This window comes from Arvicola amphibius, chromosome 4, assembly GCF_903992535.2.
Source record: "Arvicola amphibius chromosome 4, mArvAmp1.2, whole genome shotgun sequence".
NCBI lineage: Eukaryota > Metazoa > Chordata > Mammalia > Rodentia > Cricetidae > Arvicola > Arvicola amphibius.
The window spans coordinates 105,593,830-105,621,549 of record NC_052050.1 but is presented as its reverse complement, the minus strand read 5'-3'; the positions used below and the strand labels follow the sequence as shown (position 1 = coordinate 105,621,549).

The 27,720-nt window shown below is 53.8% G+C and overlaps 3 protein-coding genes across 11 annotated transcripts; 2 read left to right on the top strand and 1 right to left on the bottom strand.

The window, feature by feature from the left end:
* Window positions 1–284: 284 nt before the first annotated feature.
* Window positions 285–13,288, bottom strand: Ushbp1 (USH1 protein network component harmonin binding protein 1). 3 transcript variants are annotated; one of them, XM_038325870.1, is made up of 13 exons: window positions 11,676–13,288; window positions 10,845–10,987; window positions 10,461–10,582; window positions 9,798–10,230; window positions 7,605–7,733; window positions 6,242–6,375; window positions 5,956–6,096; window positions 5,528–5,680; window positions 4,504–4,753; window positions 2,598–2,828; window positions 1,216–1,301; window positions 994–1,116; window positions 285–710 (listed from the first exon to the last, which is right to left on the bottom strand). In XM_038325870.1, the coding sequence occupies exons 2-13, from the start codon at window positions 10,896–10,898 to the stop codon at window positions 533–535; spliced, it is 2,034 nt and encodes a 677-aa protein (XP_038181798.1). In that variant the 5' UTR covers window positions 10,899–10,987; window positions 11,676–13,288; the 3' UTR covers window positions 285–532. The 3 variants fall into 3 exon arrangements, with proteins under 3 accessions (XP_038181798.1, XP_038181797.1, XP_038181799.1); XM_038325869.1 differs by lacking the exon at window positions 11,676–13,288 and adding an exon at window positions 11,081–11,568; XM_038325871.1 differs by lacking the exons at window positions 5,528–5,680; window positions 11,676–13,288 and adding an exon at window positions 11,081–11,568.
* Babam1 (BRISC and BRCA1 A complex member 1) lies at window positions 12,530–21,613 on the top strand. Of its 7 annotated transcripts, none has more exons than XM_038325878.1 (10): window positions 12,530–13,021; window positions 13,192–13,313; window positions 15,284–15,632; window positions 16,052–16,110; window positions 17,303–17,423; window positions 17,503–17,581; window positions 19,124–19,148; window positions 19,604–19,733; window positions 19,836–19,922; window positions 21,313–21,613. In XM_038325878.1, exons 3-10 carry the CDS (start codon window positions 15,333–15,335, stop codon window positions 21,511–21,513), a joined length of 1,002 nt encoding a protein of 333 aa, XP_038181806.1. In that variant the 5' UTR covers window positions 12,530–13,021; window positions 13,192–13,313; window positions 15,284–15,332; the 3' UTR covers window positions 21,514–21,613. The 7 variants fall into 7 exon arrangements, with proteins under 7 accessions (XP_038181806.1, XP_038181801.1, XP_038181800.1 ...); XM_038325873.1 differs by having other exon boundaries at window positions 13,192–13,418; window positions 15,287–15,632; XM_038325872.1 differs by having other exon boundaries at window positions 13,192–13,418.
* A 1,761-nt stretch (window positions 21,614–23,374) lies between these two features.
* On the top strand, window positions 23,375–27,312 carry Ankle1 (ankyrin repeat and LEM domain containing 1). The gene is made up of 9 exons (XM_038328101.1): window positions 23,375–23,493; window positions 23,578–23,730; window positions 24,034–24,139; window positions 24,233–24,347; window positions 24,579–25,121; window positions 25,250–25,412; window positions 26,016–26,175; window positions 26,272–26,401; window positions 26,602–27,312. Exons 1-9 carry the CDS (start codon window positions 23,441–23,443, stop codon window positions 26,772–26,774), a joined length of 1,596 nt encoding a protein of 531 aa, XP_038184029.1. The 5' UTR covers window positions 23,375–23,440; the 3' UTR covers window positions 26,775–27,312.
* Window positions 27,313–27,720: the final 408 nt, after the last annotated feature.

Sequence of the window (27,720 nt, the reverse complement as noted above, 5' to 3'; positions counted from 1 at the left end):
TTTGTGTGCGGTGCTAGGGATGGAACCCAGTGCCTCCTCAGCATAGGCTGGTGGGATGGGCAGGCAGAGGCAGCTCTGAGGGCTTCAAGTACATGACCTACTTATGAGCAACCACCCCACCCTTGTCTTCCTCTAAATGCAGGTCCCAAAGCAGTCTGGGAGTCCTCTTCCCCAGCACCCCTGGGAACACCTCTAACCTGAACGCTTCCCATCTCTGTCCCCCTTTGGGAAACTCAGCACCTCCTCAGAAGGTGGTCTGGCCACAAGGGACAAAGGACAGATGGTATGATGTCACAATAGGATGCTTTACTTATTAATTAAGAGTGTGTGTGTGCATCACTGTAGAGCCTGTAGAGTTCAGAAGAGGGAGACAGATCCTCCTAGTTGACATTACAGGCACTGTGGCTGTGGAGAGCGGGAACTGAACTAGGGTGCTCTGCAAGAGCTGCTGAGCCATCTCTGCAGCCCCTGACAAGACATTTTATGACATGCCTGCCACAGCTGCATGTTACATGCAAGCTTGGTCTGGGTTCTACAGGAAAGTCTGGCCTGGCTGTGGAGTCCCGGGCTTCTCCAGGGCTCTGGCGGTGGCTGTCAGCACTGTCAGCTCCTCTACCTGCTGGGCCTGCATCCGAGCAATCTGCTGCTCCAACTTCCGGCGCTGCTCTTCCTGCTTCTGGTGGGCTCCTCTGAAGGCCAAGACCAGGGAGCTGCCGGGGGAGGGGAGAGTCACAGGCCTGTCTGAACTAAAGGCAGGGGCTGCGGGCTCGCTGCTGCCTTTCTCAGAAGAGGCCTACCTGTGAGCCTTGCACAGAAGAGGCCTACCTGTGAGCCTTGCACAGAAGAGACCTACCTGTGAGCCTTGCACAGAAGAGGCCTACCTGTGAGCCTTACACAGAAGAGACCTACCTGTGAGCCTTGCACAGAAGAGGCCTACTTGTGAGCCTTGCACAGAAGAGGCCTACCTGTGAGCCTGGCACAGAAGAGGCCTACCTGTGAGCCTTGCACAGCTCTCTGTTCAGCTCTGCACTCTGAGCACGTCGGGTTCGGCCCTTCTGAGCCACCTGTTCCAGCTGCTGCCGCAGGGATAGCAGCTGTGCCCGAAGGCCCACTGTCCTGCAAGGGTGATAGAGACCATCCCAGTCACTCCCAACCCACTCGCTCTCCTCCCGACACACCCACTTACCCCCCACCAAACCGGGCCCTGACACACACCGGGCGAGGGATGCCGACAGTTCCTGGGACAAGGTCTCAGAATCCCACGCTCTGCCCATCTGGCCGCCGGGGAGGGCAGGAGGGCCCTAAGGGAAGTGGACAGGAGAAAAGAGACAATGTGTATGCTGTGTTTAGCCCAGGCTGGACATCGAAGGCGCTCTGTTTCCAGTCAGGGCTTTGTTTTGTTTTCTTTAAGTCAGTGTTTCTTTATGTAGCCCTGGCTGTTCTAGAACTCGATTTGCAGACCAGGCTGGCCTTGAACTCTTGGAGACCCGCCTGCCTCTGCCTCCCAAGAGCTGGGATTAAAAGGCATGCGCCACCACACCTGGCCAGATTGATTTTTATTATTACACTACTTATTGTACTTATTTACTAATGTTGTATGTGCATGTATACATGTGCTACAGTGTGCATGTGACGGTCAGAAGACAACTCGTGGGTATCGTCCTTTTCCCACTATGTGGGCCCACGCACAAAGGATAGGACACACATGCCAGCATCTCCATGAGGTCTGGGGGTTCCCCCTTCTGAGGATGACTCAGGACTGTTTTCCTTTCCTTTGGATATTGCCAGAACCTCACTGCATTTTAAGACCCTAAGTGACTCAGCTTCCTCACTAAGGACTAAAGCTCCCCGGACCACGAGCTGCCACCCCCCTCGTGCATCCCCCTCCTCCCTTCAGGGAGCTTGTCTGCCCTGGGGTTTTCCTTTCAAATTCTAATAAATTGAGTTTCTTTTAGCTACATTCTTAAATTACTTTTTTTTAAATTATTTATTATATATATAGTGTTCTGGGCACCAGATCTCATTATAGATGGTTGTGAGCCATCATGTGGTTGCTGGGAATTGAACTCAAGACCTCTGGAACAGCAGTCAGTTCTCTTAACCTCTGAGCTATCTCTCCAGCCCCTTAAATTACTTTTTTTAATGGAGCTAAGAACCTACAAAGGGACCCTGATTTCCCAGCTCTGCTGAGGCACCCCAAGATTTTCAGTAATCCTTCTCTCCTGATTTCTAATTATTTTTTGTTATTTTAAAAGTTTCATTGATTTTCATTTTCTGTGTATGGGTGTTTACAAGCCTATGTCTGTGTAGCATGTACCCAAAGTCCAGAACAGGTCGTTGGACCCTCTGGAGCTAGAGTTACAGACGGTTGTGAACACCGTGTGGGTGCTGGAATCCAGCCTGGGTCCTCTGGAAAAGCAGCCCGAGCTCTTAACCACTGAGCCACTGCTCCATCCGCTCCCCCGCCCCTATTTTTCATACTTCAGTTAGAAGACCTGCACCCCTGGGGATTGACCTGGGGTCAGCAGCAAGTGCCTTTACCGCTTGTTCTTTGGGCAGGAGGATGCTCAGAGGCGCCTCGACGGTGGGCACAGTACCTGGTAGTGCTGCTGCCCATCCTCCTCCTCGTCCTCCTCTTCGCTGCTCGGATCCTCGCTGCTACCTCCTCTGCTGCCATCTCCAGCCAGGTGAGTCCGCTCCCAGCGAAGCTGCTGCAGTAGCAGCAGGTGGGCGGGGCCCTGGGCCCTCAGCGCCGACTCCCGCAGCTCCAGCCCTCGCTTCTCTCGCCGGGACAGCTGCAGCCGCAGCATCAATTCCCCCAGACTGTCCTGCAGGGGCCAAGAGTCAGGAGGCCAGGAAAACACCTTGATCTGCGTCATGGCCTTCTTGTAAAAGCCACAGCCGGGAAATGACATTGTGGAAGTGACTAGAATTTCTCAGATCTCAAATCTTTTTATTGTTTGAAATTTATTTTATGGCAGGCAGACAGAATAGTGCAGGCCTTAGTTCGAGTACTTTAGACAGAAACAGGTGGATCTCTGTGAGTTCAAGGTCAGCCTGGTCTACCTAGAGAGTTCCAGCCAGGGCTAGAGTGCCTGTTTAAGTGGGTTTGCACACGAGTGTAGTGCTGGAAGAGGCCAGAAGAGGGCATCAGAGACGGCGGAGCTGGAGTTGAATAGTTGTGAGCTTCCATATGAGTGCTGGGATCTGAACCCGGATCCTCAGTGATAGCATCCTGCACTCTCAAACACTGAGCCATCTCTCCATTTCTCTATCTTTTAAATTTTTTCTTATTATATACTTTTGAGACCTGATGTCACTATGGAGCTCGGTTCAAGGGCTGGGACGACAGGCATGTACCACCATCAGGTCTGCATTTCTTTCATGGAAGGGGTCGGGGAGCAAGGAGGTTTTCATTTGTGCTGGGCAAGTGCTCTACTACGGAGCCACCCTGCCCCCAGCCCCAGGAACTCGTTGTCCTGGGAAGAGGATGTTGGGAACACCCCTTGCAATGGCTGATCTTGGCTGTCAACTTGATGGGATCTAAAATCACCCCAACCCTGTGGACACACCTGCGAAGAAGTATCTAAATTAGAGTAGTGGGTGGGGGCTGGGGTCCTGGGCTGCATTCATTCCTCTCGCCTCCTAAGTGCAGACACAAGCAATGTGGCCAGCTGCTTCAGGCTCTCACAGTCACAGCCTGATGATGGACGGGCCCCTGTCACTGCCAGCCACGCTGAACAGGCCTTCTGCTGGACTTGTTCCTGTCAGGGATTTCATAACAGCAACACAAAGGCAACTTACAGAATCTTAAGGGAAACCTAATCAGGAGGAGAAACTCCTATGCATCCCTCAAAACCTCAACTCCAGCCGGGCGGTGGTGGCGCACGCCTTTAATCCCAGCACTCGGGAGGCAGAGGCAGGCGGATCTCTGTGAGTTCGAGACCAGCCTGGTCTACAAGAGCTAGCTCCAGGACAGGCTCAAAAGCTACAGAGAAACCCTGTCTTGGAAAAAACAAACAAACAAAAAACCCTCCTCAACTCTAATTCCTCCTATAAGAAGCCAACTACCTATTGCTGTGGGAGAATGCTTTGTACACTGTAAAGATTTGTCACTCATATTGGTTTAACAAAATGCTGATTGACCAGTGGACAGGCAGGAAGTATTGGCAGGGCAACCAGACTAGGAGAATTCTGGGAAGAGGGAAGGAAGAGATGCAGTCACCAGCCAGACTCAAATGAATGCCTCACTGATAAAAGGTACCAAGCCACGTGGCTAAACATAGACAGGAATTATGGGTTAATTTAAGTTGTAAGAGCTAGTTAATAATTAACTTGAGCTAAAAGGCCAAACAGTTTATAATTAATATAAGCCTCCGTGTTTCTTTGGGACTGAATGACTGCAGGACCGGGTGGGACAGCCATCCAAGGGAAACCCTGCTTGCCTCTGGTCTCCACTGACATCATCAAGAGTGTGCTGTGACATTGTCAACACATTCCTACCCGAGTAGCCACCAGGTCCTGCTGGATCTGAGACTTCTCTAGCCGGGGCAGGGCTGGGCCAGGCTGTATTTCCAGAATGGCCTGCACTGTTGCTTCTGCGTGGGGCATAGTGGGCCTGGGTGTGGCGTCAGAGCTGAGCGCCGGGGGGATCTTCACCAGAGCCCAGCGTTCCCGGAGATGTTGGATATAGTCATGGAGCTGAGCAGCCAGTTCCTGTGGTGTAGGCTTGTCCACACTGCTGCCCTCAGGGCTACGGGAGACAGGAGGGAGATCATGCTACACAACTGTTCCACGGCACAGTCTTCCAGAAGATAATATGGCAGGTGCTGGGGCTCAGCCCACAGAGAGCTTGCCCAGCATGCATGCGGCTCCATTCCATCACCATTTAAACATCCCAGCTCTCAGGAGATGGAGGCGAGAGGGTCAGATACATAGCAAGGTGGAGGAACCTAGATGGTAGTTAGACCACCAGGGGAGTTTGGATGTAATTCTGTGGTATGCACAGTCCACACTGGACACTGAGGCTGCACGGACAGCTGAGACGCTCTCTGCAGTGAGTTCACAGGTACCGCGACAGACGGCAGAATAAAGTGCATTGCTCACCCTGCCAGGCCCCCACAGGGCTTTATGGTGCCTCCTTGCTTTAGGGCGACACCACGCCTGGGCACTTCCTGGAGCACTGCTCTCTGCTTCCTGTTGCCAGGATGGATCGACACTTCTGAAGTCAAGATCCAAAATTTAATAATTTTTTTTTCACTGATTCCCCCCCCCCCCCCCCCAGATTTAGAGGTTGAAACCAGGGTCTATGCATCTATATGAGACTACGTGGTGATTTGCTTGTATGCTTGGTGTTGTATTTATTTATTTGAGACAGAATCTCACTGTGTAGACCAGGCTGGCCTAGAACTTGCTATGTAGACCAGGCTGGCCTTGACCTCCTCAAATTCTGCCTTCTGAGTGCTGGGATCAAAGGTTTGTGTTGCCACACCTGGTGTTAGGCAAACTTAACCACCACTGAGGGTACCTGGGCCATGGTATCTCTCCATCCATAGCGGCTTCCTTCTCCACTAGCAGCCTAGATGCCTCTGTCTCTGCAGCCTGCAGGTCACTCTTGGTGGCTCCAGCTCCAGCAGTCCTCAGAGTGAGCAGCACTCCATATGCCTCCTCACAATCCTCGCTGTGGGACAGGATCTGAGTGTTTCAGCACTCAGTCCCAGCCCAGTAAGAGGTAGGCAGAGCTCTGTGGATTCAAAGCCAGCCTGGGCTACACAGTGAGACCCTGTCTCAAATAAAAATACCACAAACCACTAAAAGACAGCCCCCACCCTACATACTTTATGGGTCAGAACATGTGCCTTCTGAAGGTCCCATGTCCCTCTTTACATAGGATCATCTTGGGATGCAGCCCTGCCCCACTCCCAGCCACCACCATCATTTGCAGTAGGCACAGACCTGTATTGCAGGGCCAGGCGCAGGGCTGTGGCCTCAGCCTCCCGCTGGCCCAGCTGCATACTAAGGCTCTCACAGCGGCCCTTGTGACCCTGGAGCACAGCCAGCAGGAGGCGGTTGAAGCACTTCAACTTCTCAATGCTTCTGCCTCCAAAGAAGGACAACAATGAAGATGAGTGAGGGCCCAATCAGCCAGAGCCCAGTTTCCTCCCCTCCATCTCTCTCACAACCCAGGGGCAGGAGGCATGGTGCCCTTAAAAGCTCAGCAGCTGTGACTCAAGTCACTCACCCTTGGAGCTGCCCCATCTGGTCCTCCATGAGGTGCGTCTCAGGGGCTGAAGGCTGTGTGGAAAGGCACCCAAAGATGTGGGTGCTGGAGTCACTCCGGAGGCGTTGGAGAAGAGGGTGAGCCAAGGGGGAGTCCTGCCAGGAGGACATGACTTGATTTACTCATCATCTTCTGTTTTGGCAGGGCTGGGGGGGTAGAACCAGGGCCTTGGAACATGCTATATACCTGCTGCATCACTGAGACACAACTTCAGCTTTGGTTTGTGCTTTAGATGTATGTGAGTGCACACATGTGGGATGTATGCAAGTTTGTGCCATGATACATGAATCAATGTCCGAGAACAACTTGTGGAAATCAGTTCTCTGTTTCTACTCTGGGAGTTCCAGGAACTGAATCCAGCTCATCAGACTTGGCAGCAGTTGCTCTTTCCAGCTGAGCTACCTCACCAATGCTTATTGTTTTATCTGGAGACAGATCTCACTACAGTTATTGGTCATGGTCCTTCCGTCTCAGGCCCCTAAGCAGAAAATTAGTGATTTAAGCTTCTTCTTTTTTACTTTAATTTTAAGTGTATGGATGTTTGTCTGCAAGTTTGTCTGTGTACCATGTGCCTGCCTGGTGCCTGTGGAGCCCTGAAGAGGGTGTCAGATCCCTGGAACTAGAGTTACAGATCGTTGTGAGATGTGGGTGCTGGGCACTGGACCTGGTCCCCTGTGAAAGCAACTAGCACCCCTAACCAATGAGCCATCTCTCCAGGCCCTGTTTAGGATTTTTCAGATACTATGTGTTGTAGTAACAGTTTTCTCTGAGATAGAAACATTCTAATCTCCTTAAGCAGGAAAGTAAACAACTCCAAACAGCTTCAGGAAATCCTTGAAACTGAGCAGATTCACTAGGCTCCTCTCTGTTGGGTAAGAAAAGTTCTTCTGAGACCAGCTGATTAGTTGCAAAGAAGACTAGAGATCAGACCAGCTACCAGAGTCACTTGGATGGGACACTCTTCAATCTGCTGAGCTGCCTTCAGGCTGTGAATTGCACTCCAGGCTCTCAGCTTTGTGAGCTGTCAGCCATGTTGGTGTGGGCTTTGGTGATGCAGCTGTCTTTGAGTCATTTCTGCTCATGTATGTAACCTCTCACTCATGATCCTATATGTAGCCCCAATAAACTCATTGGTGGACTTTGGTGGTGTCTGTACTCTCATTTGTCACGGCTCCCTACCTGGGTGAGTTGATGTGTACAGTGTCTCCCCAGGAAGAGTTTTGTCACATACCACTAGGGAAGCCATAGAGCACACATTGAAGCTTACCCCACACTGGAAAAGCAGAGGACATTATGGCCCAGACTCTGAAGACTTCAGGCTCACCTGAGGTGCCCAGAGCTGCCCTTCTGCCCCAGAACTGCTGGAGTTGCTGCTGTTTGTACACCCTGCTCTGAGGAGGGGGGTGGGCAGGGAAGCCTCAAGCTGCATCAGGGAATCCTCCAGCTCCCGCACCTGCCAGTGATGGAGGAGCAGACTGTGGCTTCACAGACAGACAGTTCTGTCAGCAGCAGGAACCCAGCCAAGCCCTGTCCATATGACCCAAGACAGGTCCCCAGCTGCCACTCAACACTTACCACCCCCCATCCTGGGGACTGCAGCTACTAGCAGGGGGTGGAGGAGGGACAGTTCCACTTCTTTTAGGATTTATTTATTTTTATTATTTTATGTATATCAGTGTTTTGCCTGCATGCATGTCTGTGTGAGGGTGTTGGGTTGCTGGGAACTGGAGTTACAGGCAGTTGTGAGCTGTCAAGTGGGTTCTGGGACCTGAACGTGGATCCTCTGGAAAAGCAGCCACTGCTCTTTTCTCCTTTCTAAATTTTTAGGAGACTCAGTGTTTCTCTGTGTTGTCTGGATTTCCCCAACTCAAGCCATCCATCTGCCTCAGTCTCCCGTGTAGCTGGGATTTCGCTCTCCCTCCCTCCCTCCCTCCCTCCCTCCCTCCCTCCCTCCCTCCCTCCCTCCCTTCCTCCCTCTCTCTCTCTCTCTCTCTCTTTTGTTTTCTTGTTTTTTTGAGACAAGGTTTCTCTGTAGCTTTGGAGCCTGTCCTGGAACTAGTTCTTGTAGACCAGGCTGGCCTTGAACTCACAGAGATCCACCTGCCTCTGCCTCCCAAGTACTGGGATTAAAGGCGTGGGCCCTGCGTGCAGCTGGAATGTCAGGTGTGCGCCACCACACTCTGGAAGGAGAATTTCATTTCTGTGTTGGCGAGAGGAGTCTCAGCAAGCTAAGAGCAGAGGAGTCTAGGCAGGGCGCTGTTTGCACCCTGCCCGTCTGTTTTTAATTCTCTTTTGAGACAATGTTTGCTTATCTTGTCCAAGCTACTGTTAAATTGTGATTCTCCTGTCTCAGCCTCTGAAGTTCTTAGCATTGCAGGCTTGTCCCACTATAGCTGGGTTTGACATTTCCCATCACCTGCCCGTTTCCGGTCCCCTTCGCCACTTCCCTGCTGTCACCCCACCCCCACCATCAGGGGCGTGGTCTACCACCAGACTGTTCCTCCCACAGTCAGCAGATGGCGCAAGGGAGCACCTGCAGCAGGTCCAGTTCCATTCGGGACGCAGAACCCTCTGCGGTCCCACCACACACAAAACACAGCGGTAAATCCTGCTCCACCCGCCACATCCTGAATACTGTGGTGGTCCCCCACTTGCCGCCATCTCCCCAACTCTATTCCAGCCACAGTGACCTCAGGATTTGTGCTGGTTCTGTCACTTTGACATCAGCTAGAGTCATTTGAGAAGAGAAAACTAAAAGTTGAGAAAATGTTTCCCTCAGATAGACCTGCGGACATTTCTTGATGACTAACGTGGGAGAGCCTAGCTCACTGTGGGTGGGGCCATTCCCGGGCTGGTGGTCCTGGATTCTATAAGAAAGCAGGCTGAGCAAGCCAGGAAGCAACACCCTCCATGGCCTATGCATCAGCTCCTGCCTCCAGGTCCCTGCCTTGAGCTCCCACTTCGGCTTCCCTCAGAGTTTTAAGATGGGAAAAAAAAAAAAAAAAACCACCAACAACAAAAACCCTCTTCCTCCCCAGTTGCTTTTAGCTGTGGTGTTTTATCACAAAAAGAAACCCTAAAACAGGATTATTTGGTGTGGTGTGTGTGTGTGTGTGTGTGCGCGCGCGCGCGCGCGCACGCAGTGCCCAGGGCCTCACACTCTTCAGGCAAGCCCTCTACCGCCAAGGTACTCAGAACCTTTAAAAAAACAAACAGAAAAAAAAATGGACACCCAGGCTGGCTTCAACTCAATCTACACTGGAGAATTTGACCTCGGAGTGGCTGAACGGTCTTTCACTTGAGATCGCCTCTTCTCAGCTTCTAGAGCGCTGAGCTCATGGGGTGCACCTTGCCTGGCTTCCTTCTGACCTTCACTCTGGGCCTCGAGACCCCTCTTTTACTTTGTTGTCTTCCTTGGTCCCTTCTCTGGCATGGTTTTCATTGCTCCATATCGGTTTGTTGACTGAACAAATGTGTTCTGGAGGCAGAATCTGCCCGTCCCCAGTCAGAAGCTCACCTGTTTCTGCAGGGTCTCCTTCTCTGCTCGGGCAGCCTGCAGGGAAGCTTGAGCGCAAACCAACTCCTCCTCCCGGCTGCCCAGGGCCAGACGCAGCCAGGCGTTCCTCTCTATGAGGCGAGCTGCCTCCTGCTGTCCAGACCCGGCTTCTTCCTGACCACCAAAGGACCCAGGTGCCCCCTGGCCACTGTCTTCTCCTTCCGCTGGCCTTGCAAAGCCTAGGGAGTGGTGGCGCCAGGCGGCCACGGTGGCCTCAAGGGAGCTTAGCCTGCTCTGCAGGGTCTGGAACACGCTGGCTACTGACGCCTCAGCAGGGCCACTATCCGGGATGGCTGCCCACGGGCTCTGGGGGCTTTCCACCTCAGCCTTGCACCCTTCTTCTGGCTTCAAGGCTAGGGCCCCATGGGATCCCACACAATAACAATCCTCAGGCCTGTGAAGACAATCGGGACCCCAGCCACCTGAAGCCCAGCAGGGACTTTGGGGCTAGACCTCAGAGTCCCTGGGAAGGGTGAGCAGGCAGTGAGCTGCGTGGCTGAGGAGGAAAGGGAAGGGAAGGGAGTGGATGGAGGAGAGGAGGCAAGAGGAAGCTAAGGCAGATGTGGGGGTGGGCAGCTTTGTGAGGAGCACCTGCTGGAATAGGAAGCACTAAATTCATCCTACCGGCTCCCGGGTCTCTGCAGGTCAGGACTAAGGTGTTCCGGAAGCAGCTTGAGTTTGGTCTCGAAGCTCCCACTGGTGGCCTCCGCCTCCTCTGAACTCTCAACCACTGGGTCCAGTTCCCCCTGCAAAAGACACCCCATCCGGCAGGCTCTCAGCAACTGGGTCCTGCTCCCCCTGCAAAAGACACCCCATCCTGCAGGCTTTCCGCCACTGACTCCAGCTCCCCCTGCAAATGACACCCCATCCCGCAAGCTCTCGGCCGTCAGGTCCAGCTCCCCCTGAGAATGATTGCTCGCCACCACTGCAGGTTCTGAGTGAAGCAGGCTCACTCCTGGGCTCCAGGATCCATGGAATTGGGCACAGCAGGAAGAGGAGCGCACTTACGGGTGGAGGATGCCTCCCTCGGCGACTTCGGGGCCGTGTGGCCCGGGCACTCATGGCTTCTTCCACCCCTGATCACAGCCTGCTCTCAGATTCCCTTTGTCGGCCTGGATCCTTGGTTTTCCCCCGTAGGAGTTTTGGGTCAACTGCATCGATTGAACACATTTGAATATTTGACTGCCTCAACTGACGGCACCCACTCTTGTCCATTTGCCCCAACCTCTCGCCCTCTTCCCTACCTGACAATCTTTTTCTCTCAGCTGCCTGAAGGTGTTGCTCTTATCTGTGTCCCCCTCTCCCCTATGGAGGTGTGGGATAGGGATCCCAAGAATCTGTTTTCTTCCCAGGACTCTCCTAGCACCAGGCTCTCTCTCCATGTGTGTGTGTGTGTGTGTGTGTGTGTGTGTGTGTGTGTGTGTGTGTGTCTCCACCCTCCGCTCTGCTCCAGGGCACCCTGGGAAAGGCCTGAGCTCCGGGGCACATCTCAGGTCACCCTGGCTACTGAGGCTGCACTGGCCAAGGCTGGTCTGGGAGGCGCTGAGAAACAGGAAGGTCCCTGCCCTGGTCACATGGACAGTTATTGTCTTGTTTCCTTCTCCAGGATGTCAGCTTCCTACAGAACAGGGACAGGATGGGGTAGGGGACTCTTGTCCCACTCCAAGATACCAGCTACCCTCTTATTCCAAACCTTTGGTGCCTCCGTTTCCTCAGGTTTTCTGTGTCCCCATGTTCAGAGGGGCTCACTCCACTGTAATGTCTTTTTTAATTATTATTTTTATGTGTTTCTAAAACAAAACCCTGTAGGTGTGGGCTCCAGCATTGGAATAAACTTACGTCTTTCATGCCTTTGCTTTTTTTATTTGTGTTTGTGGTGGGTAAGCTACATGCTCTTCTCCTTCCACCATGCAGGTCCCCAGGATTGAGTCAGGTCTTCAGGTTTGGGGTGCCTGCCTCTGTTCACCACGCCACAATGTTTCTCTTCAGCAAGGACTGCTGTTCCCACAGAGCCCTACTTGTCTGCCTTGTCTGTGTCAGAAGGCTCCGGTGGGACATGGAGCCTGTCCACAGTGTGTCTGCTGGCTTTTCTTTTTACTTTTTCTTTCCATTTTGGTTTTTAGAAGGGTCTTATATAGTGCGGGATAACTTGAACACCCGATCTTCATCTTCTGATCTCTGGGGTGCTGTAATGACAGCTGGGCGCTATCAGCCCCCTTAGCGATAGTATTGGATGAGTGTCAACATATGTAAAATAAGAACAGAAATAAGCCGGGTGGAGGTGGCACAGGCCTTTTATCCCAGCACTTGGGGGCCAGAGAGCACTTGGGAGTTCAAGGTCAGCCTGGTCTACAGAGAGAGTTCCAGGACAGCTAAGACAGAGAAACCCTGCCTCAAAAAATCAATCAGTAAATAGGTGGATAGATATAGATAAATAAACAAACAAACAAATGAGCAGAAATAAATAGTTAAGAGAGCCTTTGGCAAACCCAAGCCAAACCTTATCCTGTCAATCATCAATCAGCCCCACCCAGGTCAGTCTCCTGCCCTATCACAGCAGAATCTTTGACAACTGTTGTCTGATGAAGCCAGAACTACAAGCTCCGCCCAATCTTGCTTAAATCAACTCCGGAACACACCCATTCCCAATAGTACCCTACCTCAGCCTCACTCCCGCCAGTTATACTCTAATTTATATCTCCGGGATCGCCTCAGCCTATCAGCGTCCAGACCCTGAGGTTCCTGGAACTACATTTCCCAGAAGGCGTCACGGCAACTCCGCACAAACTTCCGGCCAGGAAGATGGCGCCTATCTAGAATCCTGTGACTGACTGGCTGCGGTACCTAGGCTGCAGAGTGGACCCTGGCTGTGTGACCGCGCGCGAGCTTTGTTTCGCTGTGACCAAACTTTGATCCGGCTTGCTGCAGCTCTACGTTCGTTCTGCTTGAGGAGCTGGGGTCTGTGGAGTCCCGAGTCGGAGCCACCGCAAGAAACGTGCATCTATTGCGCGGTCCATCGGCGACTTGGATGGGCGTCTGCCTCCCACAGACCTGACCACCCGAGGCCGCGCCACGCTCTCGTGCACGATCCAGTCACTCACGCGCTGTAGCCTCGGGCGACAGAAACCCAGACACAAGCTCGCCAAAGCCAGCAAGGCAAGTGGGGCGCTCAGGAAAGGCTTCAGGTACAACTGTTTCCAGGCGCCCAGAAGTGGCTTAGGCGGTCAGCCAGGCGTCTCTTCGCGCAGGCGCCGCCCCAGGGGAAAGGGGGGCTTTGAAAAGCCTTCAACTGCATGTTCCCAGCCTGGCAAACTCATTAGGTCTCTTTTCCTTTTCTGTCTTTTGGAACTCTCAGGTGCGGGAGCCACCGAAGGCCTTACTGGGTCAAATACCCATCTCTGAGTATTTCCGGTGACCAGGCAGCTGTGTTTATTGGCCCAGTGAAGGGCAGAGACAGTGTTTGCCCTGTTACAAGAGGTGGAAAGCTAAGACTGGGGCACAGTTCATTGGATGGAGTGCTGCGGCTCAGTGGGTGGGGTGCTTACCCAGCATGCATGAGGCCCTGGGAACCACACACACCGGGTATGGTGCTGCAATCCCAACATGCAGAAGGTGGATGCCGAGGGTCAGGGTCACCAGGTCACTCTAAACCATGTATGTTATGTAGGTGAGGTAGCAGCCAGCCTGGGCTACACGAAACTGTGTCACAAACAAAAAAGAAGGAAAATGAAGAAGTTGTTATTTACTTCACCTGTGGGTGGTTCCTGGCCTCACTCTTATTTATTGAGCTCTACATTTTTCTCTGCTCCCCTCCCTCCTTCAACCGTCCCCCAAGGTCACCATGTGCCCAATTTATTCATGAGATCTTGTCTTTTTCTACTTTCTACTACTTCCCATGTAGATTAGATCTATGTCTCTCAGTGTCGGCATTGTTGTCTAAGGTCTCTGGGATTGTGGTTTGAACACTGGCTTTCTTTGCTTTATGTTTAAAAACCACCCATGAGTGAGTGCAAGTGACAATTGTCTTTCTGTGTCTGGGTTACCTCACTCAAAATAATGTTTTCTAGCTCCATCTTCCTGCAAAATTCAAGCTGTTGTTACTTTTTTCTACTGTGTAGCACTCCATTGTGTAAATGTACCACATTTTTCTTATCCATTCTTCGGCCAAGGGGCATTTACATTGTTTCTAGGTTCTGTCTATGACAAACAAAGCTGCTATGAACATAGTTGAGAACATGTCCTTGTGGCATGATTAAGCATCCTTTGGATATATACCCAAGAGTGGTATTGCTGGGTTTTGAGGAAGGTTGTTTCCTACTTTTCTGAGAAATCTCCACACTGACATCCAAAGGGGCTGTACCAGCTTGCATTCCCACCAGCAATGCAGAAGTGTTCCCCTTTCCCCACAACCTCTCCAGCATAAGTTGTCATCAGTGTTTTTGATCTTGGCCATTCTTTCAGGTGTAAGATGGAATCTCAGAGTTGTTTCGATTTGCATTTCTCTGATGACTAAGGATGTTGAACATTTCCTTAAGTGTCTTTCAGCCATTTTAGATTCCTCTGTTGAGAGTTCTCTGTTTAGGCCTGTACTCCATTTTTAATTGAATTATGTGTTCTTTTGGTGTCCAGTTTCTTGAGTTCTTGGTATATTTTGAAGATCAGACAGAGGTCTGATGTGGGGTTAGTGAAGATCTTTTCCCAATCTGTAGGCTGTCATTTTGTCTTGTTGACAATATCCTTTGCTTTTCAGAAGCTTTTCAGTTTCAGGAGGTCCCATTTATTAATTGTTTCTCTCAGTGTCTGTGCTGCTGGGGTTCTGTTTAGGAAGTGGTTCCCTGTGCCAGTGCATTCAAGTGTACTTCCCACTTTCTCTTCTATAAGGTTCAGTGTGGCTGGCTTTATGTTGAGGTCTTTGATCCATTTGGACTTGAGTTTTGTATATGGTGATAGATATGAGTCTATTTTCATTCTTCTACATGTTGATATCCAGTTATGCCAGCACCACTTGTTAAATATGCTTTCTTTTTTCCATTTGATATTTTTTTGCTTCCTTGTCAAAAATCAGGTGTTCATAAGTGTGTGGATTGATATCCAGGTCTTCTATTCGGTTCCATTGGTCCTCCTGTCTGTTCTTATGCCAATACCAGGCTGTTTTCAGTACTGTAGCTCTGTAGTAGAGTTTGAAGTCAGGGATTGTGATGCCTCCAGAAGTTCTTTTATTGTAAGGATTGTTTTGGCTATCCTGGGTTTTTTGCTTTTCCATATGAAGTTGAGTACTGTTCTTTCGAGATCTATGAAGAATTTTGCTGGGATTTTGCTGGGCATTGTGTTGAATCTGTCCTGACCTCACTCTTGAGGGAGCCTTTCTGCAACCATCAGAGAGCAGCAAGGGGCTCATAGCTCAGCTTCTGGCTTTAGTAACCAGTTGATTTTAAAAACTCTTAAAGCAGGACCCTGGCTTCCGCTATCCCCTCTCCATCCAAGCACTCAGGAGCCATGGAGGTGGCTGAGGCCAACAGCCCCACCGAGGAGGAGGAGGAAGAAGAGGAGGAGGAAGGGGAGGAGCCAACAGCTGAGCCCAGGCCTCATACTCGCTCCAACCCTGAGGGGGCCGAGGATCGGGCTCTGGGAGCCCAGACCAACGTGGGCAGCCGCAGCGAGGGCGAGGGTGAGGCTGCCAGTGCAGATGATGGAGCAGCCAGTGTCCCAGGAGCCGGGCCCAAGCCCTGGCAGGTACCAGCACAAGCACCTGAGGTCCAGATTCGAACACCACGGGTCAACTGTCCAGAGAAGGTGGTATGTCTTGGTCGGAGATGCAGGGATGGGGTCCTCAGACAGGGCACTTCTGCCTTGTGAGAGTCTCTAAATTGCTACCTCATTTTCCTGTGGGTTCCAGGAGCACTGCACACTTGGTGGTTTATACATATTTTTTTATGGGTGGCACCTGGACCTCCACATGTGTCCACAGCCCCTCACTGGGAGATTCTAGGCTGGGGCTCCACCCCTGAGCTACGTCCCCAGCCCCTCACTGGGGGTTCTACGCAGGGGCTCCACCCCTGAGCCACGCCCCCAGCCCCTCACTGGTGATCCTAGGCGGGGGCTCCACCCCTGAGCCACGCCCCCAGCCTCTCTCGAGCACTGACTGGGTCCCACCCTAGTTGTCCTATCTCTGTCTGGTTTTATCCTATACTCTCTGTCTTCTGTTTGTGTTTCAGATCATCTGTTTGGATCTTTCAGAGGAGATGTCTGTGCCAAAACTGGAGTCCTTTAATGGGTACGGTGGCACTGGGCTTGAATATGGGCAGCTCAGAATGCATAGGGACCTTGTTTACCCAGTAGGATCCAGGTGTGCATAACACAGTTTCAGGGCTTGTGGCCTTCTAGGCTTCTGTCCATATGTGTGACACTCTTAGGAGCCTAGTGATACCGGCGTGTGTGTGTGTGGTGGGGGCTCAGGTTGATGGGGCAGACCACTGTCGAGTTCTGTGTGCCCCTGGCAGTTGTAGCAGGTGTCACATTTGGAGAGGCCTCAGGGCTCTGTGTAGGATAAGAATAAGGCCACAGGAGCCGGTGGCACACACCTGCCATCTCAGCACTGGGAGGTGGAGATGGAGGAATCAGGGGGTCTGGGCAATCAGTAATTTGGGTGCCAGTTTGGGTTCCACAGCAGGCTTGAGGCTAGCCTGCACTCTATGGTGAGTTTGAGGCTAGCCTGCACTCTATGGTGAGTTTGAGGCTAGCCTTCACTCTGTGGTGAGTTTGAGGCTAGCCCGCACTCTATGGTGAGTTTGAGGCTAGTCTGCACTTTTGGTGAGTTTGAGGCTAACTTGGTGTATTAGTCTGGGTTCTCTAAAAGAACAAAGCTGATGAATGAATGTGTATACATACACAATTATATATATATATATATATGTTTATAAAGGGGATTATTAGAATGGCTCACAGGCTGTGGCCCAGCTACTCCAACAGTGGCAGTCTACTAAGAGAAAAGTTGTTCAGTGCATGAGGCTGGGTGTCTCAGCTGGTCTCAGTCCTGAAGACGTAGGCCCTAATGACAGTGAAGGAATGGACTTGCTAGTGAGAGCCGGAGCAAGCAGGCAGAGCCAAGTGTCCCTTCACCCGTGTCATCTACATAGGCTGCCAGCAGAGGCTGTGGCGCAGATGGAAGGTGGCTCTTCCCACTTCAGATGATTTAATTAAGAAAAGAGTGTCTCAGCTGGGCAGCAGTGGCGTATGCCTGTAATCCCAGCACCTGGGAGGCAGAGGCAGGTGAATTTCTGTGATATCGAGGACAGCCTGGGCTGCTACACAGAGGAACCCTGTCCTGAAAAACCAAAAAAAGAAAAAGAGAAAAAAGGACAGAATTCCTCCCAACCATGCCCAGCCCCTTGGGTTTTAGTTAATTCCAGGTGCAGTCAAGTTGACAACCAAGACTAGCTCTGCCACTGTCACCCCGCCTCTCCCAGCTCCAGGACAAACGCCCTGAACGTGTCTCAGAAGATGGTTGAGATGTTTGTGCGCACGAAGCACAAGATTGACAAGAGCCACGAGTTTGCACTGGTCGTGGTGAATGACGACCCTGCTTGGGTGAGGCTCGGGGCTGACCGGGACTCTGGGAGACCTCGGGGCCGGGAACCCCAGTGTTGAGACTCTGCCTTTCCCGCAGCTGTCTGGACTGACCTCTGACCCCCGCGAGCTCTGCAGCTGCCTGTACGACCTGGAGACGGCGTCCTGCTCCACGTTCAGTATCCTTGTCACAGTCCCCGGCCCCAGATAGCGCCTCTGCCATGGGGGCTCAGTGGTGGTGTGGGCTCCCTCCAACACACAGCACCAGAACCCAAAGCATTCCAGACTCTGAAGTCAGCACTTTTCTATAGGTGCTGGGTTTTGACACAGGACCTTGCTGTGTAGCCCAGGCTGAATCCATGATCCTCCTGCCTCGGCATCCTGAGAGTAGAATGGCAATGGTTCAGAACCATGCTCCTAATTCTTTATTTTTAAATATTTGTTTTTTGAGACAGGGTCTCATTATGTAGTCCCGGCTGTCCTGGAACTCACTATGTAGATCAGGTTGACCTCAAACTCACAGAGATCCACCTGTGTCTGCCTCTTGAGTGCTGGGATTAAAGGCGTGCACCACCACCTCACATCAAATTTATCAATATATTTTTGAGACTATTTCTCATTTAGCCCAGCTTAGCATTGAATTCACCGTGTAGCTCAGGATGGCCTTCAGCTCCTGATTCACCTGCCTCTACCTCCTGAGCACTGAGATGACAGTGTGCTGGAGAGGAACCCTCAGCTACATGACCGCTGAGCTGCTGCAGGCACTGCACCTGAATCCCAGCCCCAGCAAAGCTCAGGGGTTTTGCCCAGTGAAATCACAAATAGAATATTCCATGTATGATATTATAGGACTTACATACAAGACCCAACATGCGGCCAGGTGTTGGGGTGCGGGAGAGTCAACCCAGCACTCAGAAGCTGAGGCAGGAGGATTCCAAGTTAGAGTCCAGCTTTACCAACAAATATCTAGACTCCGTTTCAAAACCACAAAATCACCCCTCCGCCCCCCAAAAAAGCGGTGATGGAAAGCTGGCTTTAATCCACAGTGATGCCAAACCCACAGCCACCGAGAACCCAGGCCGCCCAGAGTCCCTGGCATCTGCCCAGAGTGGTGGAGGGGTGGGTGTCAGCCAGCGTGACTCATCCAGGGGACGCTCCACTGCAGCAGGGCTGGCATGCAGTTACCTGGAAAGTCACAACCCTGTCTTTCACAGAATTGAGGAGGCAGTAGATGTGGCAGGAGAGCAGAGCCCTAGAGGGTCTGCAGGGGGTTAAGGCCACCATCTACTTTATGATGAGTGAGAGGCAGCGGGCTCAGAGAGGTGCTGTGCTGGTGGGAATATGTGCCTACCCCAGGGGTCACATGGCCTATGTAGGGGTCACACGGCTACCCCAGGGGTTACACAGCCTATGTAGGGGTCACATGGCTACCCCAGGGGTCACACGGCCTATGTAGGGGTCACACGCCTACCCCAGGGGTCATACAGCCTATGTAGGGGTCACATGGCTACCCCAGGGGTCACACGGCCTATGTAGGGGTCACACGGCCTATGTAGGGGTCACACGGCCTACGTAGGGGTCACACTCCCTACTACAGGGGTCATACTGCCTACGCCAGGGGTCACACTGCCTGGCCCCAGAGGTGCCCATCATCTCCCGGGATCCAGGTCAGGAAGGCCCCCTGCCTCCGAGCTGGCACCTCGTCCTTAGCGTCCCTTCAGATCTAGAAGGTCTCTTCAGTCTCATGTGAGTGGTCATCCGGAGTGGGGATGTCTTGGGTTCCTTCTCCAGGCTGCCCAGTGTGTGTGTGTGTGTGTGTGTGTGTATGTGGAAGGCATGGGGGGCAGCCCGGGACAAGATTCTGTGTCCAGCGGTGGGGCTTGAATTTGTTAAGGCTTTTAAAGAAGTCATACGGTTTTCATTATGTATTTATTTTGTGTGCAAGCACATGTGCCACGGTGCCTGTGTGGGTTGGGGGCAACTTGTGAGAATCCTCTGCTTCTTCCTGTGGTCTGTGCATCAAACTCAGGCCCTTGGACTTGACTGCAGGTGCCTCTGGCCCCGGCGCTGTCTCTCTGGCCCTGGCTTTAACATGCAGGGCTGCTAGGATCGTGGCTGTGGGATTCAGCTGTGATAGGTGGGGTTCCAGCCAGGGCTGGTAGGTGGCTGAGGACCCAGCTCTTCCCTGTCTCCCTCTGCAGCCAGCAGAAAACTGAGCTGCCAGTCACAGAGAATGTGCAAACCATCCCGCCCCCCTATGTCGTGCGCACCATCCTGGTCTACAGCCGCCCTCCCTGCCAGCCCCAGTTCTCCCTGACTGAGCCCATGAAGGTAAGCCTGGAGGGAAGGGAGGACAGTGGTTAGACACCAAAAGGGACCTCCCAGGACCACAGAGGCTGAAGTGCACCTCCACCCTGCTCTCATTCACTGCAGAAGATGCTCCAATGTCCCTACTTCTTCTTCGACATCGTCTGCATCCACAATGGCACCGAGGAGAAGGAAGACGAGAGGAGGTGGAAGGTGAGAGAGACATCACAGTGGAGTCTGACTTGGACCTGCCCCGGCAGTCATTTAACAGCTGCTTCCTACATCCCACTCTGAGCTGGTGGTGACTGACTTGGGAGGCTGTGGCCTTAGCAGCCAGCCACACCGGCTGCCTGAAGCGCCCTCCCCTCCCAACTTCTCCAGGTCTCACTGCCTCCTATCCTCGGACTCGCCCTGTGAGTGGTCACTAAGATCTGTGAGTTTCAGTTTACAGACTGCAAGGCAGGGCAGGCAAGCACTAGGACTCGTGCTCAGTCCCGGGACCAGCATGGTGGGAGCACTGACTCCCAGGGGTTATATCCCGACTTCCACACGCCTGCACTCAGTGCATGCAGACACCCCCATACCTGTTCATGCACACACGCATGTGGGCACACACATGCACATGCAGACACATTCTCACACATGTACGCACACACCCATGCACACCTGTGAGTGAGGCACCTGAAAGGCTGAGGCAGGGGTTGTGACGTGATGGAGACTTCCTCGACAGACAACACTCACCCTTGAGAGGAGCCCACGGCACACCAAAGTCCAACGGACACCACGACGTCCAGCTTGATGAACCAGTGAACTTACTGGGGTTGCTTACAGGAATAGGGTGAGGGGTCACCTATAGGAGCAGAAATGACTCACAGACAGCTGCACCACCAAAGCCCACACAGCAGGGCTGACAGCTCATAGGCTGGGAGCCTGGAGCACACTGCACAGTCTGCAGGCTGAAGAGTGTCCAGTCCATGTAACTCTGGTCTAAACTTCTCCAGGCCGCTGGTCTCAGAGGAGCTCCTTACCTCAGCAGGGAGGGGCCTAGTGAATCTGCTCAGTTTCAGGGACTTCCTGAAGCTGTTTGGAGTTGTTTGCCTTCCTGCCTAAGGAGCTTCCCTGCAGGGTAGAATGTTTATCTCATAGAAAACTCCGGACTAGTTTGAAGGACAAGGAAATGCGGGTGGCAGGTGCTGCTGTGGGCCCTTTTGCGCCCTCCCCTCTGGTTTGAAGCAGAGTCTCTTGTTGCCACGGTGGCCACCCTGCAAGGGAGTGCACTGGGATGAAGGTCATGTCCTGCTGCATTCAGCTGTCCATGTGTTCTGGTTTTGAACTCAGGACCGAGCGTTTACCTGGCAGATACTTTACTCACTGAGCCCTCTCTTGCCAGCACTTTGGGCTTCTAGAGTGCCCAGGTCCTGGCTGCCCAGTGGGTGCCAGCCAATGTTTGCTGACTGCATTAGTAGTTTCTGGCCTGACCAACTCACCTTCACCCCTCAGGACCCGCTGTAGATGCCCGTTCCTCTAGGAAGACCTCCAGGGGCAGGGAGGGCCTCTGAGGGCTAATGCCAACCCTGAACAGCCTCTCCTTGGCCCCCCGCAGGATGTATTCTCCTTCATGGGCAGCCTGGACACCAAGGGCACCAGCTACAAGTATGAGGTGGCACTGGCTGGGCCGGCCCTCGAGCTGCACAACTGCATGGCCAAGCTGCTGGCCCATCCACTTCAGAGGCCCTGCCAGACCCATGCGAGCTATAGCCTGCTGGAGGATGAGGAGGCTGGTGAGGGCGAAGCCACCGTGTGACCCGTGGCAGCTCGGTGCACCCACGCCCACTCCTACTGTGTCTGCTGTAAATTCTTCCTGGGACCAGTTTGTCACCAGAATAAAAATCTGAGGCTTCTGAGCCTGCCTTCTGGTCACTTTAGGTTCGCTGAGACAGAAGACAGGAGCTGAACAGTCTGGTGTGGCTTCTGGCTCGGCAGGATCCATCTCAGTGTCCTGATGCCAGTGTGACCTGGGCTGTTCGCTCCCCTCGGACTGGTGTGAACTGCACTTTGCAAACTCCTCTTCACCCTACAGAACCCACCCCAGACGTCCTTTCCTCCAGAGACAGGGATGATCTATTGCACGCAAGACCCGTGTGGCTCCCACAGGAAGTGTTTCCTTTTTGGGTCCTCCTGGACACCCCAGGGTCCCAGCTCCAAGTGGGAAGTGGGTTGGGGTGACATCTATTACCCCACCACCCCAACTGGCCTGTAGTACTGTTTGGACTTGTGTAACCATGTGGCCTCACCATGAGCGATCACCACCCAGGGTTCTAGGATGGGGACATATGGTGGGCACCCTAGAAGAGGAAGGCAAACCTGGAGTCCTCCTGCCTTTCCAGGTCAGGCCACAGAGGTTCATCCACTCCACCTTCTCCGTTGATAGAAACCAAAATGGCAGTGGGCGGGAGTCGGGCTCACTTTGATGTGGGATACAGAGGCAGGAGGATGGCCAGTTTTAGGTCAGCAGGGGCCACATAGAGAAGCCTTGGTTCAGAAGGATTACGAACAGAAATAGACCGGACCTGGTGATGACTTGGCCGTTCAGAGCACTAGACCGGACCTGGTGATGACTTGGCCGTTCAGAGCACTGGTTGTGCATGCAGAGAACCCGGGTTCGATTTCCACGTTTGGGCTCACAACTTATGTTCCCGGCGATCCGATGCCGCTTCTGGTCTCCATGGACACTAGGCACACATGGTACACAGACAGGCATGCAGGCAAAACACCCACACACTTAATTTTAAAAAGTAGGTCAGCTTGATTAACTGCTTTCTGGCTCCTTCATTTATTGGCCACTTAGTGTTGAGTCCTGTCCTCCATTTGCAAATAAGGAAAATGCAGCTCTTTAGAAAATTTTATTTAATTAATTTGTGTGTGGGGCCCACAGCCAAAGCTGTGGATGTCAGTCTGTTCTCTTTCCAATGTCTGCGTCCTGGGGTTGGGATCAAACTCAGGTCCTGAAGCTTGGCAGCAAGCACCTTTATCCGCTGAGCTGTCTCCAGGCCCTGGCGAAGACCTTTCTCACAAAGCGACAGTGACAGCCAGCTCTGCACCACGCTGTTCCTCAGGAGGCAGATCCCAGCACTCGCAGACTGAGGCAGGAGGATGGCGCTGAGTTCCTGGACAGCTTGGGCTAAGTCTAGGATACCCAGTAGTTTTGTTTTGTTTTGTTTTTGCTTTTTTTGTTTTTTGTTTGTTTGTTTGTTTTTTTCGAGACAGGGTTTCTCTGCAGCTTTTTTAAAGCCTGTCCTGGAACTAGCTCTTGTAGACCAGGCTGGTCTCGAACTCACAGAGATCCGCCTGCCTCTGCCTCCCGAGTGCTGGGATTAAAGGCGTGCGCCACCGCCGCCCGGCTCAGTAGTTTGTTTTGTTAAAGACAAGGAGAGGTTCTGCTCTTCATCCCAAACTCCCCTGGAATTCGCGGTAATCTATTAGGTTCAGCTTTCCAAATCCCGGAATGGGACCCCAGCCGAGCGCACCGCCCCCGACCCCACCTCCAGTCCCTGTGATTTGACGGTCCAGGACACACCCTGTCTCCGTCAGCGGCTGCAAGCGATGCCAGTCGAACCAGGGCGTTCCCAGGGCGTTCCCAGAGGCAGGGCTGGGGAGCCGGGAGACGCGCCTGCGCGCGCGCAGAGGTCGCCGCGCGAATTTGAATCCGAGGGCCGTGACACCGCTGGGACATGGCGGACGCTGCCCGGCAACTGTTGGTCGCACTGCGCGAGGAAGATCCGTGGTGAGCGCGGGGCGCTGGTCCTCCCTTGCCTTCTGCTTCCCGGGCGGCCAAAGGGCTGATGTCCACTGTCACCGTCCCCCGCAGGGCTGTGGAGGAGCTGATGCACCTCGGGGCGGACCCCAGCCTGGTGCTGGAGGATGGCGTGGCGGCGGTGCACTTGGCGGCCCGAGCTCGCCATCCGCGCGCCCTGCATTGCCTCCGGATCCTGCTGCTCCGGGGCGCCGACCCCAATGCTCGGTGAGGCGCCGTCCGGGTCACCCTGGTGCGGTGGGTGTGACTTGGGGACCCGGCGGCGCTGGGCATCAGGCTCCCGGGTCCCAGGCGTCTGGTCTAGGAGGTGTCTGCTCCCGAGGTCGGGACGAGGTCATTCTGGCACTCCGGAGGGTGAGGCAGGAGGATGACCGTGAGTTAGAGTATCAACTTCCCCCTCACCCCCATTGGTAGTGGGCACCCGTCGTCTCAGCACAGGGGGCTGAGGCAGAAGGAGCACAGAGTTCAAGGCCGGGAAAAGGAAACTCCTCCTCTCTCCCGGGGTCCCAGGTCCACTGAGGCGCTGACACCCGTGCACGTGGCCGCCGTGTGGGGCTGTCGTGGCGCCCTGGAGCTGCTGCTGAGCCGAGGGGGCGACCCGACGCTGCGAGACCAGGTCAGGACCCCTCGCTTCTCGCGCGGCGAGGGGGTGGGGGATGGAGGAGGGCGGGCCGTGGGCGCCCCCTGCTGAGCTGACCTGTCTATGCAGGACGGGCTCCGGCCACTGGACTGGGCTCTGCAGCAGGGACACCATGACTGTGCACGCCTGCTGCGGGAGCTGGACACCCCCACCCGGACGCGGAAGGAGACCCTGGAATCAATTGGTGAGCAGAGCCCAGGGAGTGCAAGGAACCTGTCACCGCGCTGCCTCACTTCTGGGGTCAATTCTGTCTGCCCATTTGCCATCTGTCAATCACCATCCATCATCTCTCAACCATCTTATCACCTAACTTTTATCTGTCATCTATCTTGTCTATATCATCTATTTATATCTGTTTATCTGTCTGCTTAGTTATCATCTATCTATATATTTATATATGTTTATCTGTATTTAGAGAAGTTACCTGTAGCCCTGGCTGGCCTTGAATCCACCATGGGTCGAGGACGTGTCTTTGTGAGGTCTCCTGGCATCTTTATACCTCCGTGTTTGTCACCAGACTCAGAGCGGCTCATGCACAGAGCTGAGCTGGCAACTGCTTGTGAGGTGGCGGTGGAACCCGGGAGCCCTGAGGCCACTGGGAGCCCGGACTGCAGCAGCGACGCCTCCTTTGCCACTGCATTGGAGGACTCTCTGCAGCCCCAGCGCCCTGCGGGGACACTGGGGCCCGCAGCCACCCTGTGGCCATCTGATGGGGCTGAGGCAGCTGGGGATGGGGTACTGAGCTGCCAACTGCAGGCCCCGACGTTGACCACAGGGGCCACCAACGTGCCTGGTGACGGGGACTCGGGGGCCTTGCATCCACATGGCTCGGTGCCCCCCATGTCCGACCTGCAGCTGCTCCAGGCCTTGCGAGCGCTGGGCCACAGTCCTGGCCCGGTCACCCCTTTCACCCGTGGACACTACTTGCGGCGGCTGCAGGAAGCCCAGGGTAGCCCGGGTGAGTCCCTTGGCAGGACTGGGAGTCCCGTGGCAGTCTGGAATCCCAAGACCTGCCTGTTAGCCCCACCGTCCTCACCGGCTGTTGTCCTCAGCTCTGGCTCGATTTCCCCTTCCCAACTGTTCCAGGGCACAGCCCAGAACTGGCGGAGGTGCTGAGAACAGGCCGCGTTCCCGACTGCCAGGCGGATGAGGCCGCCCTGGCTCAGCACTTTCAGCAGCCCGACCCCACGAAAAGGTGGCGGGGAGGCGTCACCAAGTCCAGCTTTACATATCTTCTTCTTGACCCCAGGTATGATGGTGACGGTAAAGCTAGGGTTTGGGATTAGAAGGATCCTGGCTCCGCAGGGTCCAGGGTCCGCACTGACAGAGGTGGGGAAGGGTTGGATTGTCTCTTGCTGGTAGCTTCTGCCTCGTGAGAACGAGGGGGAGGACTGTGAGCACAAGGCCTGGGTTGTAACAGGGAGATTCTGTATACACACACATACACACACACACACACACACAAGTTGGTGGGGATTTATTTATTTTTGATTTGCTGTGTGTCCCTAGGGAAGGGACTAGCCTTCTCTGTTAATCGAGTCAGTTCCGGCTGTGAGTACCCATTTCATAGCTTATAAAATAGGGGCCCCTGGATGTGGGTTCAAAAGGGCCCATGGCTCTGGGGACAGCGGTCATTTTCCCTCTCTGAGACATCCTTCCACCCCCACCACCCTTTTTTTTTTTTTATACATGTTTTATTTTCTGTGCATGTGTCTGTATGTGCACATGTGGAGGTCAAAGAGTAACTTCTGGGAGCTGATTTTTCTCCTCCATCATGTGGGTCGTCAGGGTTGGCAGCGTCAGGGTTAGCAGGCAGCAGGCTCCTTCACCTTCTGTGCCACTCTGTACCCAGGCAAACGCAGGGACTGCCTGCCCGAGCCTCCTCCCTCACACTGGCTGAGTGTCTGCAATGTTTCGTGGGAGCCATCTTCTATGTGGGCAAGGGGACCCGCGCCCGGCCGGATGCCCACCTCTGGGAAGCCCTCGGCTACCGTGAACGCCCAGGGAAAAAGGTGAGGACAAGGGGCAGGAGCGGTCAGGCCAGCCAGCTTTCAGACAGTCGGAGGGCAGAAGGCTTAGGACCCGACTCCTGATTCACCACCCCCCAGGCCTGTCCCAAGGTACACCGGATCTTAGACATCTGGGCCAGCGGCCGCGGTGTCCTTTCCCTACACTGCTTCCAGCACACGGCCGCTGTGGAGGCGTATACGCGGGAGGCCTGCCTGCTGGACGCCCTAGGTAAGGGTCTGGCTTCTAGGGCTGAGGTCTCAGGGAAAGTGAGCTCTGAATTCCCTCACTGTTCATGTTCATTCCCATGGTGGGCAGTTACTGAGCGCCGCCTGTATACCTAGAACACGCCTGTCGAAATATAGTCTGTGCCGCTTGTGGTGGAGGGGTGGATGGAGGCCTCGCCATGACTTTGCCTCTGATCTGTTCAGGTATCCAGACACTGACCAACCAGAAACAGGGCCACTACTATGGAGAGGTTGCCCATTGGCCACCCACGAAGCGGCGGCGCTTGGGGGTGTATCTGCTGCACCGGGCTCTGCTGGTTTTCCTGGCTGAGGGGGAACGCGAGCTGAGGCCTCAGGACATCCAGGCCCGAGGCTGAGTGCTGAGGACATGATAGTGAAGCATGAGCCATGGGGTGTCTGTGCATCCCAGGGGCACGTCCCCAACTGTGTCCCTAACTCTGGCTTCAAAGGCTTGGTGTGTGTGTGTGTGTGTGTGTGTGTGTGTGCAAGTGTGTACGCGTGTGCTGAAGTGTGTGAGTGATGCTATCTATGCCTAGGTGCGCCTGGATAGGTAGTGAGCTTCCCATTGTGTGTGCAGGGCAAACCAGCCGAGGGGCAGAAGGGCCTCTAGAACATTCTACTTTCAGACCAGACATGTTAGTGGTGGCCTACCACCACAACCTTCTGGAGGATGGGGCAGGAGAATTGCTAGTTGGAGACCAGCCTGGAGACTGGAAACTGGCATACATTTGTATTTGGTTGGAGGCCTCTGTGGGTGTTTAGTGGTGACAATCCTTCCCCAGTAGGTGTCCACAGTCCAGGGCCCAAAATATGCTCTTGGGAGCACATTGAGGGTCAAGCAAGGCTGCAGAGCTCGGACTGACGGGGAGCCGAGTGTGTATGCGTGTTTGTGTGTGTGTGCGCGCGCGTGCTTGAGCGTGCCTATAGTGTTCCTAGGAATGCCCTACCCCTCCGCAGCCCTCTAAGCATCCAGCCAACCTGAGGTTGTGGCCTCTCCGGTCCTCACCCCTTCTCCATCACCAAGTGGCTGCCTTCCTCCCTGAGCCTCAGGAACGCCCACAGCAGGATCTGCAGGCACACGGGGAAGTCCCTCCTGCTGTTTACCCTTCAGCCCCACCCAGATGGATCTCCAGGATGGCCCGCCACCCTGCTGGAACCTCACCAGGTATTCATTCACTCAGTTAACACCCATTAAACGCTTACTGTATGCCTGAGGTAGGACTTCTCAACCTTGGCTCTGTGGACCGCTTGGGGTTGCGTCGCTGCTGTGGGGACATCGTGTGTGTTGTAGGGTGGTGGGCG